Source organism: Quercus suber, unplaced genomic scaffold (genome assembly GCF_002906115.3).
Source record: "Quercus suber isolate HL8 unplaced genomic scaffold, Cork oak 2.0 scaffold_852, whole genome shotgun sequence".
Lineage (NCBI taxonomy): Eukaryota > Viridiplantae > Streptophyta > Magnoliopsida > Fagales > Fagaceae > Quercus > Quercus suber.
The window spans coordinates 132,001-150,658 of NW_027070282.1; the positions used below are offsets into that span (position 1 = coordinate 132,001).

The following is an 18,658-nucleotide window of genomic DNA, read 5'->3' on the forward strand; positions in this document are numbered from 1 at the left end:
AAGTAATTTAAAACAATAGTAAAGCGGTAGAACTAGCCAAGCAGTATATATCAAAACAATTTAGAACCGTCCAAGATAGCGGTAGCAACAAGTAGTATATTAAACAAAAAGCTGAAAATACTTGTTATTGAAAGTAGAACAAACACTTACAGTAATAGTTACAAGATCTCAATAAAACAAGTTACGGTTTAACAGTTACAAAACTTGAACTAATCCTAGTTACAAGAATTGTAAGGATAGTAGTGGTAGTAGGAACAAGGAACTCTCTCTAAAGAGGGCTTCTAAAAGAAAGATGTTCTAAGGAAGAGAATTTTGTCTTAAACTTAAGGGACAACTCCCCTTAAATAAGCAAAAATTCAAAGTGAACAGTAAAAGTGAATAGTAACTGTAAACAGTAATCCGTGAACAATGCATTTTTTACTTAAAATCTACAATATATGGGACCTTGTCTGATTCTCCAAACCAAAGAAAGCTTGAAAAGACAAAAAGCCAAAAGAATATTCAAAACACTATCATGTAAAAAGACTTTGAAATGACTTCTTTTACGCATGGAGCAATAATAATCTTTAGAATGGCCAAAAGAGCAAAAGAATCTATCTGACTTTGAAGTGACTAAAAGCCAAAAGAAACTCTTTGAATATCATCATTTACGCATGTAGTGGAGCAGTAGTGTAGGAGCTTTACTAGAGAGTAAACATTATAGCATTTTTGGCCATTGTGCAGGCCAAACAAATAGAGAAATTCAAACAAATAGAGAAATCAATTATCAGTCAACTACTAGATCAAGAGTATCTTGACCAAACAATTTCTAACTATAGGAGTAGCATTGGAAAATAACGTTATCAGTGGGAACTGACGAGAATCTCAACATAGTAGTACTATAGCAGTATCAGTAACCAAAGAATGCCACTCATTAATCAGTGTAAGAAACATCAGATGGTAACCATCATAAGGATCCCATGGAAGATCATTATCACATCCATGCTCATGGTAGATAGCATATTGATTACAAAATATATATATATATATATATATAAAGTGAACAGTATTTTTTCACTTTTTTAACTCAAATAATCAGCAGCAAAGTCTTGTCATTTTCTTCAATCTAAAGTGCAAAGTCTTGCCGAAAGAGAGCTTGAGAAGACCAAAAGCCTGAGGAGACTCCTTTTTCAAAGAACGTCATCATAAGTTTGAGAAAATTCCTTTTTCAAAGAACATCACAGTAGAGCATGGGTAATCATCGTAGCATTTTTTGAATATTGCAGCAATTTTGGCCGTTATGCAGGTCAGACAAATAGGGAATCAACCATCCAATATATATATATATATAATACCCTTTTGGACCACTTCCTGGAGTAAAAGGAATAATATGATCGTCTGACCGAGGAGGTGCTAAGCATTTGGACACTGCAAAAATGTCTTCAACCCGCCCAAAGAATTGAATAGCGTCACGGTTTTGTGTAGCTGAAAAGATCCTATGAAGTGCCCATGGCCTAGTGCCAATGGCACATCAGTATTGTAATCCCCAGCATGTCATAACCCCCACATTCTTATATTTGGAGGAAAACTTTGTCCCAACTCCCAACTATTTGGTTTTGAAATTCAAAGCAACTCCAATGCTGACCAGTTGATATCTGCATTTTGCAGATGTACCACATTTTGTATTGATTTGCTACACAAAACCAGATAGCTTACCTTTTACGTCGGCTGTAACAGATACTTTCTTGCTAATGTAATGCCCAACAGAACAATAATGTAAAATCTTGATCCAAACAGAGGGTTTATTATTTCTGAGAGACTGCTGCTGTAGATGGATGAGAAAAATGTGGAGGAAACTTGAGCATATTTTCATAGTTGAGCAACATAACAGAATATGCATTAGTAAATCCCAAAGTTTATATGCGAATAGTTTTACAGGGAAAATTCTATTACATTGAAATAACATATTACAGTGAAACAAACATTGCCTAAAAAACTTTTATTGGAAGTACTTCCAATGTTCCGGAAGCTCTGGTCAATCAGGGCCTCGGCCTCACAAGGCCCAAACGATGATCACAGGAGGGAAATACAAAAAATAAAAAGTGAAATCTGCATTTTTATTAGAAAAGCACCATACATATACTGCTCACTTCTTCAACAGCGTTGCACTGCATTGAGCCATAATCTTTGATGCCCTTGTAATGGAATCAGTCATATAGAAATTATCAATGGCAGGCCGGAAATCAGTCAAACTCATCTTATGACTGCAGTCAGGCTTCAATGAAGCTGAAAAGGTTGCCAGCTCTCTCTCATCCATGTTTAAGAGGTTTGGTGCCACAGTCCTGATCCGGGCTCGAATGGCACCAAGTGAATCATAGGGCAACCTTACTCCTGCCACCTCAGACAGTGCTCGAATAATCTTCCAGTCATCCCTGGCATCACCAACTGTTGGAACTGCTGGCAATGTTTGTTGTGAGCACCCTTCTGTATTTTCATAGATCCCTTCCTTCTCACTGAATGCTGCTGCTGGAAGAATGATATTGGCCCGATACACACTCTGGTCCCCATGGTGCCCTTGATAAACCACAAAGGCATCGGATGGAACCTTTTCCATGTTCACATCATCTGCACCCATCAGATACACGAACTTGGCAGATTCAATGCTATTTGCAGATTCGGGCACAAGTCCAAGGTCAAGTGCTGCAGCTTGGGCAGCCTTAAGAAGCAATACGTTGAAACCATTCCAATCGGGTCTGACAACTTTCGCATTCTTTGCAATTGTTTCAACAACAGAGAAAATTGCATCCTTGTCCTCCCTCTCAAAAAGCCCTGCACCAACAATTATTGCTGGGTTCTTGGCATTCGCTAGGGCTGAGCAAAAGGGATGGCGACCCTCGGCAAGTTCAATTAGTGTTTTAGGGCCTGTACCAAGATGCTGATGATCATAATTTAAATCAGTTGCAGGGCCAATGTAACCAACCTTAGCTTGGTTTGCGCGAACTGCCTTTCTGATCCTCGCATTTACCATGGCAGCTTCAACCCTTGGCTGGCAATTTTGTTACAGAGCATTAGACACCATCATCCAGAATACTCAAAACATGAAACTTACCAAGTTAACCCCACCCATCCACAACCCAACACATCAAACAACTATAGAGGACATATTTTACTGAACAATTAAAGAAATAAAAAATTAGGGTTTGGCAATTTTTAGAAACATGGACTAAAATGGAAAAAGGCAAAAGAGGGTGAGGGTGAGGGTGCACAGATAGATGCTGTAATAGTAGTACATATATGAAAGAAACTTCAGTAAATTGAGAATTACTTTGGACAATGTGCACCCTACTAATTGAATTAAAGATGTATGATATTTACCTGGGTACCGACCAAAAGGAAAACGTCTGCTTTTTCAAGACCAGCAATACCACTATTCATTATATATCCTGATCGGAGATCAGCATCAGGGTTCGGGCCATTTCCCTCGCACCATACATTATTTGACCCCATTCTGTTTAAGAAATCTTTCAGTGCCATCATGGATTCTGCATCAGACAGCTGACCAGCAATACCAACAATTTCCTCTGGTTTAACTTGAAGCACTACCTCAGCAACCACGGCAAGAGCATCACGCCAGCTAACAGTCTTAAACCGCCCATCAGCACCACGAATCATAGGGTCATTTAGCCTCTGCCTCTTCAAACCATCATAACAAAAACGAGTCTTGTCGGAGATCCATTCTTCATTTATGTCCTGCAACAAGTCAGATCAGCTATCAGGTAGACTGGCACATTAAAAGAAGGTAAAAGACAAGTCTGGTACCAGACTACGCATAATAGGGTTTCATTCAGTTAATAATTAAGCCTGGTAAGCTTCTAGAATCATAAATGTCCAATAAAAATGAAAAATTGAGCATGAAGCTGCATTGCTTATTAAATGGAGAAACTGGTTTGGGAAAGAAACAGTCAGACTTTTAAAGATGATTGTTGTTTCACTGGTCTTAGAATGTTTGGAGATACCAACATGAGTTCTATTGTGGATTTCGTAGACTTACTCATTTTTTATTTTATCTTTTGATATGTGACTCTTTTTAATTGTAATTCTTTAAGGGTGGTATGTCACATCCTGTCTACATGACATATATCCTCATTTCAATAAAAGCTTATTACTTATACCCAAAAATAGCAAAAAAAACACACACCTCAATTTTCAGATAAACTCAATGCAAGAAACATATTATAGTTGAAAGATAAAACAAAAATTTAAGTCCTGATTTTTTTTTTTAAAATGTCAAATATTAATCTTTTTGTTACCCCTAGGGTAAAAGGAAAAAAGTACAACTCATAATATTTACTTTAGATACTTAGCCAAAAAATAGATACCTTACATGATAATATAACGGACAAAATAATTATATATTTAGGAATCCATGTTATCAAAGGACTTCCTAAGATATGTCAATCATCTTCTACTTTTGTATCTTATCGAACACATTTAACTGTAATGCCTTTAAGAACCAGTAAACTGGGGTAACAACCAGAGTAAAATGGCATCCATAACTAGTTAGATTGAGGCTTATAAAAATAAAATATAACTACTTAGATTGATTTGTTAACAAAATCTATGGCAATCAATGCATATGAGACAGTTCATTTAACCAAAGTTCTATCAGGGACTCAAATTTAGTGACAATCATATTATATGTGATGAATGAAAAGCTAATTGGCACATGGAAAATCTACTTGTCAGGCCCTCTTGTTTCAAAAATCAGAAATGGCATCATATATGTGATGAATGAAAAGCTCAGGTCTTCAGCTGCACAAGACAGTTTTGCAAAATAAAAGAGGGACTATGATGCTTTTGCAAATACAATCAAGTAGCACTCAAATAAATAACAAACATAACCTACAATGTAGATTAGAGTACCTCATTTAACCGCGGAAGGATGCGCAAGACCTCTGGACCTCTGCTATCAATTCGAATGTTGGATCCAACTGCATCAGTAACATCAATGCTCTCTGTTCCCTTCAACTCCCAATTTCGAGCTTTAAATGCATAAGGCTTTGAGGTAAGGGCTCCCACAGGACAGATATCTATCACATTTCCAGAAAGCTCACTAGTCATTAGTTTTTCAACATACGTCCCAATTTCCTCCCCACTGCCACGACCTAACATGCCAAGATCCTGAACCCCAGCAACCTCTGTTGCAAACCTAACACACCTGTTCAACCCAAAAATGTTTACATCAGAAGCTTGTTAAGGCTCATGGAGCTACAACTAAGCCGCATACACATTATTTCTGTAACAAAAGTTCAAGAATTTCTTATTTATTGGATGCTGGCTTCAAATATTTTATATGTTGATAATGTTCAATTACCAAGTCTCATAAGCCAAAAAATATCAATAGCAACCAAGAAGTACTACTAAGACTCACAGAACCCATGGCAGTAGTAGTAATCACATGTTAGCAAAGCTGTACAAGCAATCTAATTAATCTACGACTTAGTGGACTCACAAAATAGATAGATTAAAACAAAGCTTCTATGATGTACAAATAGATATGCATTAAATCAAAAGAACTAGAGGTAATTCTCTAACAGAAAACTAACTTTAAAAATTAAAAAAAATAAATAAAATAATAATAATAATAATAATAATAATAATAATAATAAAAACCTCTGCAATGAAGCCCAAAAGTATTGCTACCAGGAACCCTAGAAAAAGGTCTAAGCAGGTCAAAAAACTAAAACGAGAAATGTCAAAGACTAAAACAAGGCATAAACTATCTTTAATTGTTAAAGAATGGAACAAAGTGATCTGCGAACAAATAGTTTCCAAGCCGAACTAGCAATGAAATTAATATAACTTCCATAACTTTTTTGAGAATAAACGCGCAAGTAAAACTTCCATAACTTAGTACTGCAATACATTATACAATCTAAATCCAAATTGATGCCTAGTTGCCAATTCAAAGCTGAACTAATTACTTATAGGTTTAACTATAAAATAAAAATAATAAAAAGTCATTTCTTTAGCATTTAAAATAATATATATAGTTCTACTAAAAGACCAATACTGACACCTTAAATATAATTTTCCTTGAAGTTGCAATCCCTACGCAAAACTAGTTCTTCTCTTCAAATCCGCATCAACAAGGCATTCTATAGCTACAAACATTCCTTGCCTAAGCAGCAAACAAAATGCCACAGAAATATTATTGTGGAAGTAAAATAAAAAGCATGAACTTTTATTCATTCAACTGTGCAGTACCAGGACAACCCAACTCATGTTGCTCCAAGAAAAACAAGTATCTAGATATAATTTCCATCTCCACATCCCTCAGCCCCATTTTCTTTCCTTCCTTTTTTTTTTTTTTTTTTTGGGGGGGGGGGGGGGGGGGGGGGAATTGTAAGAAATTGATGCAGACATGGAAAATTGATTTGCTATTACTTTGCAAATTCACCTATTAAGAATTATATTAGGGGTCCACATGTGAAGTCTACTTGAAGTAAACATCGTGCGCTTTTCTAAAGGTTTAGGTATGAGCCTTTTTTTAGGTTTTAAAACAATATTATTTTGGTCAGTTTTTCAGTCAGAAGGTCCTAAGTATCTTATATTTTATTTTCTTTAGATCCAAGTTAGTCTTTTATTAGGTTTTAGTTTACTATTCAAACTAGGAGTCCTAATGCTACTAATACAAGAAAGAGTCCTTATATATATTTGTGTTCAATGTATTTAAAGGAGGATGGAGTCGATAAAAAAAATTAGTTAGTGATTTGAGCATTGAGGCAAGTTAGCCTTTGTGTGTTTTTCACCTTTTATCTTTCTTATGGTACTATACAGGGATACTATTTATATAGCCCCTAAAAGCCATAAAATCCTCTCTTTTCCTTCTTCCTTACAACCCCAAATAAGCCCTTTATTTACCTATCAAAACCTAAAACCCCATATACTTTCTCTACAACATAGCCATATAACTCATTAAACCACCTATTAATTCCTAACACAACCACAAAAGTTGTTCTGCCACAATTCTAAACCTTAGACCCACAAATTCTCCTAACCCTAAACACACAACAAGCACATGTAGACAAGTTCTCCTATTTGCCCTAAGTCAGCAATTCACACACCCAATGGAAGTTGACCACATGCTAACACATTCTAAAGGGGAATGGAAATGCCATTTGGGCCAAAGGCCATATGCATTTAGAAGAAAAAAAAAAAATATATATATATATATATAGAGGAGATAGGAGATGAAATGCTGGCTTCTGACCTTGTACATTGAATGCACCGAGTCATCACAGTCTTCACTAGAGGACCAAGATTCTTGTCTACCACTGCTCTCTTCACTTCAGTAAACCGACCACGATCAGATCCAAAAGCCATAGACTGATCCTGGAGATCACATTCTCCACCCTGATCACAGATAGGACAATCCAAGGGATGATTCATCAGCAAAAATTCCATCACTCCTTCCCGAGCCTTCTTTGCCAACGGTGTATCCGTCTTAATTTTCATCCCTATAAACCAAGCACTCTCATATGAGTCAAAAATATTTTAAAAAATCATCCAAATAAAATTAACTATTCACTATTCATCCCTAATCACCCAAAACCATTCAAAATCAAATAGCAGTATTACAGATTACAATATATGAACGGTACAATTAAAGTCTAGATGATAATGAAAAGCAAATGCTTCATACCATGACATGAACAAAAAGTAACAAAGCGAAAAACTTTTTTTTATATGTACATAGATGAAATAAATTTGAACATATGGTATGATTGCTCGTTATCAATAGACCAAGACACCAATTGGGTTATCAATAGACCAAGACACCAATTGGGTTTTCCTTGTACGCGGGATTCAAACCCAAGACCTTTATTCGACTTTACACTGGAACCCAAAACCGAACATAAAACCACCATATATCCATCCTACTCAACTCAACTCAACTCAACTAAGCCCAAAACCAAAAGTGAATACATTACAGATAATAGAATTATAAGAGCGAAAAAATCAAAACATAATGAAGACCCAATTGAAATGTAAGTGTTACAAATTCTAGCAACATACCCAATCACCATATAAAGTGAATTTTCTGTTACTTGAGCTACAGAGTTCATGAGCTAAAATGAAGAGCGAGAAGATAGAGAAACAAACCGGGAAGAGCGGGCATGGCGCAAGAGGCGACGGGTTTGGGCGTTTTCTCGACCTCGACGAGGCACATGCGGCAGTTTCCGGCGATGGAGAGGCGACTGTGGTAGCAGAATCGAGGGATATCGACGCCGGCGATTTCGCAGGCTTGAAGGACCGTCATGCCCTTTGGGACTTTCACGGAGTACCCATCGACGAACACTTCGATCGCGTCTTCCGGGTTGGGGAAATGGACTCGGGCTCCGGCCACAGGGGGTCGGGGCGACGGAGGAGGGGGATCTGGAGTCGGGTCGGGTTGTGGCTGGGATTGGGCGGACGAGGTCTCCGGAGTAGAGACAATGGGCCGGATGAAATGAAGGGACGATGATCGAGAGAGCTTGGAAGCAGTGGGTCTGATGACCCTTGAGGCGAGCATACCCAACCCCATGAATGTTGTTGTTTTTTGAGTCACACTGTCTCTGTGTCTCCTTGTGAGAGAGATCTCTCTATGTGAGTGAGCTTCAGCTGCTGCTTCTGATATATATTATAGTATGGGTTTGGTTTGAATGAAGTTTGAGGAAATGAGATGGGATGCGTGGATTTCCCAACGCCTTTTCCCGAAACACGAGTGATTTTTTGATGGGTTGTTTGATTATTTTGTTGGGTTTAACTTTAACCGAACCGACCCGTTTCTGACTTGTGTTGTGTGCCTAGTAAGGGCCACTTTGCCACGTCTAATATATATATATATATATACTAATTTTACCCCGTACGATACACAGTTTAATAAAAAAGTATATATAAGTTAAACAATTTATTTCAATAATATGATTAAACAATTTAACTCTTTGATCAAAAATAAAAATGTAATAAACCACATATAAACATAACAAATACAAAAATGCTGAAATAAAAGATGAAACCCTTTTAGAAGAAAATACAAAATTTGATAATTCTTAAATAATAAATAGATAAAGCGTAAATATTTATAGAGGTTTATATATGGATTTCATAGATTTAAAATTGCCTTTATGACTTATAAGCAAAACCTTTAAAAAAAAAAAAACACAAAAACGAAGAAGAGAAAACATACTTGCTATAGTGTGGATGGTAGGTTTGATAAAGCATTCTACGATGGATTTCACAAACATCAAATTGCCTAAGTAATAAGAAAAACAAAACAAACAAAAAGAGAGTTAGATTTATAATTAACATAGAAATTATGAGAGAAGGAGAATTATTGATAATGGGGGAGAGAATTGATTAGAATAATAAGTAGTGTTTCTACTTCCTATGAAAAAAGAAATGAAAGTAGAAGCCGTAAAAAGAAGAAGAAGTAGTTGTGGTAGAAATATATAAGAATATACTAAAAAACTTTCTATATATATTAGAAATCCTAACTCAATTAGGATTCAAAAGTTTTCATCTAATAGATAATCTCAAAAAATAATAGTAAGGGTAAATTCCACAAACCACCCCTGAGGTTTGTGATAATACCAACTAAGTCCAAAACATTTTAAAACCTACCAATTTCATCCTAAAACACAATTTTGTCCCTAAATTTTTATAAAAAAAAAAATGCTGTTACTTTTTTTTTTTCTCTCCTCTTCTTCTCTGTCTTTTGTTTCTTTCCTCTCCCCCTCTCTTCTCTAAGTTTCCCATAATTTTACAATTTTTCAATTACAACAACTACCCACAATATACCACCAAAACAAAACCACCTCACTTCCACGTCTCTCTCTTTCTCTATCACACACACACACAGTCTCAGAGAGAGACCCGCGAATCCTATCGTGCCACATCAAATCTCGCTCATCTCTCTGCTGTACCGGAATGCTATTTCCGGCCACCCCAAGTCCCCCCACCCCCACATCCTCTCTTTCTATATTTGCTTCACTTTATATCACACTCTCTTTTGTGGGTTTCTGCTCTCTAGGTGTGTGAATCTTTGGGTTTCATTTCTGTGAATGTTGTGCTTTTTTTTTGGGTAAATTTTAAAATGTTTTGGACTTAGTTGGTATTATCCCAAACCTCAGGGGTGATTTGTGGAATTTACCCTAATAATAATCATAATAATTTTTCAATTCACGAAAATGGCACTCATAATCCTAACTTGATAATTTCAAAGAGTCCTAACCGTGAATGTTTCTCTCTAATTGGTCTGTCTCTACAGGAAAAAGACTTGAGTTATCAGAAATAGAAAATATCAGATAATGAATTTATGTTTTTTTTTATAAATAAATAAATGACTTTATGAGGTTACCAAGTAGACTTGGATGTGTATGCATATTCCAATGTGTATGTAACTCCTTCTATTCACGTAAAAAGGAAAAGAAAAAAAAAAGTAATTGTGTGTGAAGAGGAAAAAATCACAATGAAGATTGGTTTATCTCAATAATCAAATAGATATAAGTTATAACTCTCCAACTCATGCACATGTCTAACTCTTCCTAACTATGCCTGTTGGGTTTTTTTTTTTTTTTAATTTGAATAATTTTTAATCCAAAAAAAAAAAAAAGTAACTGTGTATGACTATGAAGATGAAAAAATAGTAAAAAAATAAATTAATAATAAAAGGATTATAATTTTGATTGTAATCAAATTAAGATTCTAATGAACTTAGAAATTATAGGAGAACAAAATAAGACCAAAAATATATATCTATTTCTTAAAAAATTTTAAAATTTTCTATAATTTGGTAAAGCTACTTGGCACAACCACGGTTTCTAAACCCAACTTTTGTTATATAGTATATGATATATATATATATATATAGATATATTCATTAGAATTATTCACAAAAATTTAGGTTATGTTTGGTTTAGCCCATATCACTCTGTTTCCATCACTTATTTCTTGTTTTATTTGGACTCCAACAATTCTTCTCTAGTTTGGTTTGATTTTTTTTTTCTTCTCAACTTTCATAATTCATCGCTCAAGAAAGTGAGAGTGACTTATAAGTTATGGGAACAAGAGTTGAGAGTTTTCAAATTATAAGAAACTAGTTGCTAACTCATGCAATGCACAGGAAATCTGTTGTGTATGAAGATGTAAATAATTTTGTAACTTCATTTTTAATTGTACATTAAGATTTCAGTCTCAAAGTTTCCTATCCTTGATATGAAAAATTAAATTAGATAATGAAAAATAGAAATCAAACTTAAATTAAAATTAAAATTAGGTTTCCAATCCTTAACTTCATCAATTATCCATTAAATGTATGAAACAAAAATTTAAAAACTAATTAATCAATGTTTCAAATAAATTGAAGAACAACTTTAAATTAATCTTTGTATCTTCTTCCTTGTTGTTTCGTAGAAGTCATTGAACAACTCCTTTTGTTTTCCTTGATTACAAATGTTGGTGTGAGTTGTACATTGCTTTCAACATCAACTTTTTGAAACTTTGTAGAATCACCACCTTGTTCGCTTGATAAGTTGCTGTTATAATATATACAAGTTAAATATCAAATTTGTACATAAAACCAAGTTTGAGATAACCAAGAAACTTAAATATGCAATCACATTCCAATTTCAAATTCTTTCTAGAAAAATGTTAGCAATAAATATGCAAGAAACAATATTGAATAAAGGAGAAGACTGGTAAATACCTGACTGTTCTCATCTTGCAGTAGTATTAAGAGTCCTACACAAATAAAGATCTACAGTTCCAAATAACCTAGATAACAAAATGCCAAATCCTTATTTGCAAAACAATAAGAATCCAATTTCCAGCCAACATTTAAGAAACATTAATAACATATTACAATTCTTAAATAGCCACGATTTTCATAAATCAAATATTGTCAAAAGCATAAATAGATAATGAACCAAATCTAATTTATCAAATTGTTTGAATCTATAGGCGATAAGAATGCAGCCCTGTAATCGATAAGTTTTTGGTAAGAATCAATTCATGAATAGCAAATATTTTGTCATTTGATGGGAGACTTCAACTAATCCAAACTTCTCATAAATGTTGTATTTCTTTTTGCTATTCATGTTTATTGGACCTGCATTTTTTATAGTAATACAATTTCTGCCCTTTTCAATCAAATAATAAATCGAAACTGAATTTAACTCCCAACTATTAAAACAAATTAAAATAGAGACTCACTTAAATAGCAAGTTCCATACAATAGCAAGATCAATGGTTCTTCCATTGACATTATTTAGAAACACCCTATCCTTTGGTCAAGTTTGAGACTTCCCCTAAAGTATTTCAAATCATTACTATTCTTCTACATCTTAGCAAATATAATTTTTTGTATCAAATTATAAGTTAGTGTTTTTTTTAAGTAAATAATTTTATTAGAAAAGGAAAAGAGAGGAAAAACTAAAAGATGTATACGTTCCCATTTCAAAGAATACAAATCAAAGGGAAATAGAGATTTTCCTTTTTTCTTTTCTTTTTTTCTTTTTTCTTTTTTTTTTTTGTCTAATTCAAAGGGAAATAGAGTTGGAAAAACTCAATAAAAGACAACAAAGGGATGCCACTTCTCTTATTTCCTTCACAACACATGTTCCACATAATGGCATGGCTCGCCACACCTTGGCTACTCTATGGTTATGAAAACATTGTAAAACTACATACCTAAAGCTTGAGCTCGAACATTAAAAAACTTGAGCATTCTGGCATGTTTGTATCTCTTTGAATTGGGAAACTTGCTGACTTGACCATGTACAAAAGGGTTTTCAATTAATTATATAACTTTAAGTCTAGGAAGAATGTTATGTTGAGAAAGATATTCCTCTATTGTCAATTGACCTGACCATATCAATTTGTTTGTTGATTTTTTGCATGAACATATCTCTAATATCTTACCTGCTCAAAAGTTAGAAAAATAATTGCATTGGATGCTTCCATAAGTTATGTCATTTTCCATAAGTTACTGGTTATCAATACTGAAGCAGACATTTACGTAAGTTTTTTTTTTTTTTTTTTTAAATCACATAATGAGGAAACTTGTAGGGATGTAAAAGTTTTTATCACATATGTAAGGTTATTACTGAAGCATAGATTTATGTAAAATTTTATTTTTAAATCACATAATGAGAAAATCTGTAGAGATGTAAAAGTTTTTATCACATATGCATACCTGATATTCAATGAAGACAAAAGGGAAGCATGAGAGAAGGATTGTATGTAGTGTTCTAGATAAAAGGGAGTAATTGGTACTTTAGTAGATGTACTAACAATTCGCCTACTTCTACTACTACTTTGGCTTGGTTTTTTCTCAAACACCTTCTATACGTAAAGCAACAAATAGGTTCAAGTCCCTACCAAGTGAGCAAAAACAACCTTACCATGTGGTTGAGGACCATTCTAAGTAGTAGGAAGTAAACAAAAGTAACCAAACCAAAATTGATGGCCTTTTTGTAAAAGAACCAAGATGCAAACTGACACCAAAGTTGACATTCATCAGGTATTAATGTGTGTGTTTTGCGTGTGTATATATATATATATATTTATCACAGACCACATATCATCAATAATAAGATCAAATTCAAAATCCCAAAATCAAGGCCTTCAAAGTAGAAATGAACCTAAATACCTAACTTCCCATACAACAATAGCTACTTCATTAATTGAATCAAAGACAACAATCCAAACTATTCAAACCCCAATTTTGGTTCAAAACCAAGATGGAAAAATAAATTTTTCCACCTTAAATTGCCAGAACCTAAAAAAAAAAATTAAAAAAAATTAAAAAAAAAATCCTTTAATGCCAGTAAACCAAAGGCCAACCTTTTAGCTATAGCAACCTAAAACATCAAAGTAGATCACCCATAACCACCCAAAAAAAAAAATCCATGAACAATTGAAGTGGAAAGAGAGGGTATATAGGAAGTAATAACTAGGCAGATAGATTTTCAATTGAAGAGCAAATTGGAATTCTTACCTCAACAAATATGGTGAAAAAATCATAAAACCCAAACCAAACAAAACCCTAACTCACACACAGAGACATAAATTTACAGAGTTATACCTATTCAGTATGAGCGAAGCAATTGAGGAGGTAATTCTCTTAATCCTTTCAGGGTATTTGAGCTTCCAAAGCTTTTTCTAGCTAACATCAATTTGTGGTTGGCGTATCAGTGAGATGGGTTGCAAGATGGTAGGTAGATTTAATGGAGAATTTTCCATTGAGGTTCGGTAACTATATAAGCTTGTCTGGTCTCATGGCTTGTTTGCAAGTTTAGAGAGGGAGGAGAGTAGAGAGGAGTAGAGGGAAGGGGAGTAGTGGGGAGGAGAGTAGAGGAGAGTAGAGGAGAATAATTCACCTCTACCTTATTTGGATGTTTTTAAAATTAGTAAGGGGGAAGGAAGTAATTAGCACTTCTCCTTGTGTAATTTTGTTAATATAATAAGGGTAAATTAGGTAATTTACTTGGTCAATAGTTTATGTAATCTACTCCCCCTCCAAATCTCTCCAATTTGGGGGAATTAAAATTAGGGGGCTAGAGGGAGTCCAAACCCCTCCAAACTCCTCCAAACCCCTCCCCCTCATTCTTTAAAAAACTTCCAAACAAGGTAATTGCATTACTCTCCCTCCCTCTACTCTACTCTCCCTCCTTTTTTAAACATCCAAACATGCCATCAGAGTGGAAGGAGAGGGAAAGGAGATTTTGCGATTTGGGGGAAGGAAAAAAGTAGAGAAGAGATGTGTTTTGAGTTTTTGATTTTCAGAGTTGGGGAGAATAGTTATAGGGTTTGGTTTCCAAAATTGGGGAGAAATTTTAACTGAAATTTTCGGGCATGAATGAGAGATTTGTTATGATATATTGGTATTATTGCATTCATTACAATCTTTGTTTTAAATATTGTTAAAAGAACCAAATTTTGGTGCTTACTAAAATTTCCAGTTTTTAGTAGTACACTCAATGCCATTCACGGATGGAAAATTTTCTTCTTTTTGTTTTTTTTTTCCCCCTTCTGTTAGGTCATATTAATGGTGCAATCAAGTAATCGTTAGGCCGAACATGGAAAGTTCGGTTTAATCGAGAATATAAAAGTATTTAGTATAACCAGTACAATTTCATTTCTCTAAATTCAATGGCAAGCAGTGTCAAATTTCATCCATGCTTCATTCTCACATATTATCTTATAGGCCTTTTGGTTATAGCTCATAATGTCCCCTAAGCACAATTAATACCATACTACAGTTAACATCTCATGAAGGCCTCAATTGGCACTCCACAAGTAGACATTTACGGTATTATCGATACAGCTAGTGACCTTGTGTGGACACAATGTGTACCTTGTGATATCTGCTTTAATCAGATTCATCCCAAGTTCGATCCTAAAAATTCCAGCACATACAGTGAAATTTCTTGTCATTCAAAAAAATGTCCAAGTATGGGACCAAGTCCATTGTTCTCCTCAAAATAGTTGCAATTACGTGAGTGGATATGCAAGTGGTTTATCCAAAGGTGTTTTGGCCAAAGAAAAAGTCACCATCACTTCTACCTCTGGGCAAGTAGTTTCCTTTGATATTGCTTTTGGATGTGCACACAACAATACCATCAATTACAATGACCACACAACGGGACTCATTGCATTAGGATTAGGGCCTTTGTCCTTTCCTTCACAAATTGGTAGCAAGAGGTTTTCTTATTGCTTGTTGCCATATGATATTGAATATAGCCGGGTTTGGGCGGGCAAATGGGTTTGGGCTTATTTTGCCACCGTTAGAATATACTAATTCTAGTATTACAGGTAGGATAAGTTTTGGCAATGGCAGTGAAGTTGTGAGTGTTGGTGTGGTTTCAACACCAATTGTAGCTGTGGGAGATCAATATTATGTGACACTAGAAGGAATTAGTGTTGGAGACACATGTGCCCTTTAACTCTTCAGGTAAGGTTTCTAAGGGCAACATTTGTATCGATTCAGGATCACCACCATTGACTTTGCCACCGGATTTTTATAGTCGCTTAGAGGTGGAAGTGAAGAAGCAGATTTCAATTGATCCCATTAAAAATGAAACTCTAACAGGGACATGGTTTGCTATAGAACTAAAATTACTAATGAAAATGGACCAAAATTGACTGTCCATTTTGAAGGTGCAAATGTGGAGTTAAAGCNCATCTATGCTTCATTCTCACATATTATCTTATAGGCCTTTTGGTTATAGCTCATAATGTCCCCTAAGCACAATTAATACCATACTACAGTTAACATCTCATGAAGGCCTCAATTGGCACTCCACAAGTAGACATTTACGGTATTATCGATACAGCTAGTGACCTTGTGTGGACACAATGTGTACCTTGTGATATCTGCTTTAATCAGATTCATCCCAAGTTCGATCCTAAAAATTCCAGCACATACAGTGAAATTTCTTGTCATTCAAAAAAATGTCCAAGTATGGGACCAAGTCCATTGTTCTCCTCAAAATAGTTGCAATTACGTGAGTGGATATGCAAGTGGTTTATCCAAAGGTGTTTTGGCCAAAGAAAAAGTCACCATCACTTCTACCTCTGGGCAAGTAGTTTCCTTTGATATTGCTTTTGGATGTGCACACAACAATACCATCAATTACAATGACCACACAACGGGACTCATTGCATTAGGATTAGGGCCTTTGTCCTTTCCTTCACAAATTGGTAGCAAGAGGTTTTCTTATTGCTTGTTGCCATATGATATTGAATATAGCCGGGTTTGGGCGGGCAAATGGGTTTGGGCTTATTTTGCCACCGTTAGAATATACTAATTCTAGTATTACAGGTAGGATAAGTTTTGGCAATGGCAGTGAAGTTGTGAGTGTTGGTGTGGTTTCAACACCAATTGTAGCTGTGGGAGATCAATATTATGTGACACTAGAAGGAATTAGTGTTGGAGACACATGTGCCCTTTAACTCTTCAGGTAAGGTTTCTAAGGGCAACATTTGTATCGATTCAGGATCACCACCATTGACTTTGCCACCGGATTTTTATAGTCGCTTAGAGGTGGAAGTGAAGAAGCAGATTTCAATTGATCCCATTAAAAATGAAACTCTAACAGGGACATGGTTTGCTATAGAACTAAAATTACTAATGAAAATGGACCAAAATTGACTGTCCATTTTGAAGGTGCAAATGTGGAGTTAAAGCTTATACTGACTTTCAATCGACCGGTTCATGCATATGATATTTACTACTGCAATTACTAATACTGCAAACACTGCACTGGCAGATTTGGGTAACCAAGGATTATATGGCAACTATGTTCAAGCAAATTTGTTGATTGGGTTTGACTTGAAAACAAGGATGGTCTCCTTCAAGCCGATTGATTGCACTAAACTATAGTGTTTGGCATGTTCATGTAACATATACAATCAATGAAAGATATATACCTATTCATACTTTATATATATAGCTTAATTATCTTTCTTTTTTTAACCAAAAAAAAAAAAAAAGACATCTTTATTTTCATTACAATCTAATCACATTTCTAGCAGATTTCCAAAACCATTCCATTATACATTCATCCCCAAAAAAAAAAAAAAAAAAAAAAAAAAAAAAACTAACCAAGAGATTGAGTAGAGACACTTGCGACCTACGAGGAGGACTGAATAACCAACTTAGGAAGTGAGACCCATTAGAGGTAAGTTGCACAATATCGTTTTAGGCTTCAGTCACCAGATCTGAGTAGAGCAACAGGCTCTCTCTCTCTCTCTCTCTCTCTCTCTCTCTCTCGGTGTATGCATGCACACGTGGAGGCACGACCTCTCTTTCTATTATTCTCTTTGTAAGGCCCTCTTAAATCTTTCTCTATTTTAACTCTTCTATTTGCTAAATGATGAGATAATGATGAGAATCATGAGATGATACTTCATTTTCTCTTAATAAATGCTAGGTGAATGTGAGTAATGAGCGTGAGTAATGAGCAGGTGTTTTTTGTAACATATGTATATATGAATTCTATAAAGGTGAATGATTCTTACCAACATGATACAAAATAGACAAATAATTAGTAGTTCTGCACTTGTGCTTGTTCACTAGTGACTTTTTTAAAAGTAATGTTGAGATGATTTGAAACTTGAGTAAATTATGTATTTGGTTCTTAATCTTTTACATTGTGTGTCAATTTAGTACATGACCTTTCAAATGTGTCAATCTAGTCTCTAACTTTTTGTTACTGAATCAAAATGGTATTGTCATTAATTAAGTGGTGGATGGAAAATGCTTATTTGGCTGACTATCAAATATAAAAATTATTTTTATGCCACTTCAAATCAAATTACATGTCCACTACCACATGAAATAAAAATTAGAAAAAGAAAATGGAGTTTGTGAGAAATTGCCAATTTGATGGATCAGATAGAGGGAGAAAGTTTGTAGTTAATTATTCTCATTCAATGAAGTTTTAATGTTATGAAAAAGTGTACCAAATGAGCCCAAAAAAATAAAAAAATCATCCTTTGCTGAGACATAAATTGATGGTACTACAATAGCCATTCCAAAGCTGGTGCTCAAATTGTGCGGGGACTTCAGTGGGGGAGCAACGTATAGCGCCCCTTTCATACGTAATGCTAGTCTCCTAGCATACCTAGGCCA

The 18,658-nt window shown here is 34.8% G+C and overlaps 1 protein-coding gene and 1 long non-coding RNA gene across 2 annotated transcripts; both read right to left on the bottom strand.

Moving 5' to 3' along the window:
- Positions 1-1,854: 1,854 nt before the first annotated feature.
- On the bottom strand, positions 1,855-8,743 carry LOC112033527 (NADH dehydrogenase [ubiquinone] iron-sulfur protein 1, mitochondrial). The gene is made up of 5 exons (XM_024066300.2): positions 8,146-8,743; positions 7,253-7,499; positions 4,903-5,197; positions 3,355-3,729; positions 1,855-3,025 (listed from the first exon to the last, which is right to left on the bottom strand). The coding sequence occupies exons 1-5, from the start codon at positions 8,564-8,566 to the stop codon at positions 2,126-2,128; spliced, it is 2,238 nt and encodes a 745-aa protein (XP_023922068.2). The 5' UTR covers positions 8,567-8,743; the 3' UTR covers positions 1,855-2,125.
- Positions 8,744-11,300: 2,557 nt separating this feature from the next.
- LOC136065114 (uncharacterized) lies at positions 11,301-11,813 on the bottom strand. Its single transcript, XR_010626758.1, has 2 exons — positions 11,729-11,813; positions 11,301-11,558 (listed from the first exon to the last, which is right to left on the bottom strand). It is a non-coding gene; the product is annotated as an uncharacterized LOC136065114 (long non-coding RNA).
- Between the last annotated feature and the right edge of the window lie 6,845 nt (positions 11,814-18,658).

Bases quoted from the DNA above. Each gene is read 5' to 3' on its own strand.
- LOC112033527 (XM_024066300.2), bottom strand. From the start codon at position 8,566: ATGGGGTTGGGTATGCTCGCCTCAAGGGTCATCAGACCCACTGCTTCC. The intron at 7,500-8,145 runs GTTTGTTTCTCT...CTTGGTTTATAG, and splicing joins CGCCATGCCCGCTCTTCCCG to GGATGAAAATTAAGACGGAT. The intron at 3,026-3,354 runs GTAAATATCATA...CAAAATTGCCAG, and splicing joins TCCTTTTGGTCGGTACCCAG to CCAAGGGTTGAAGCTGCCAT.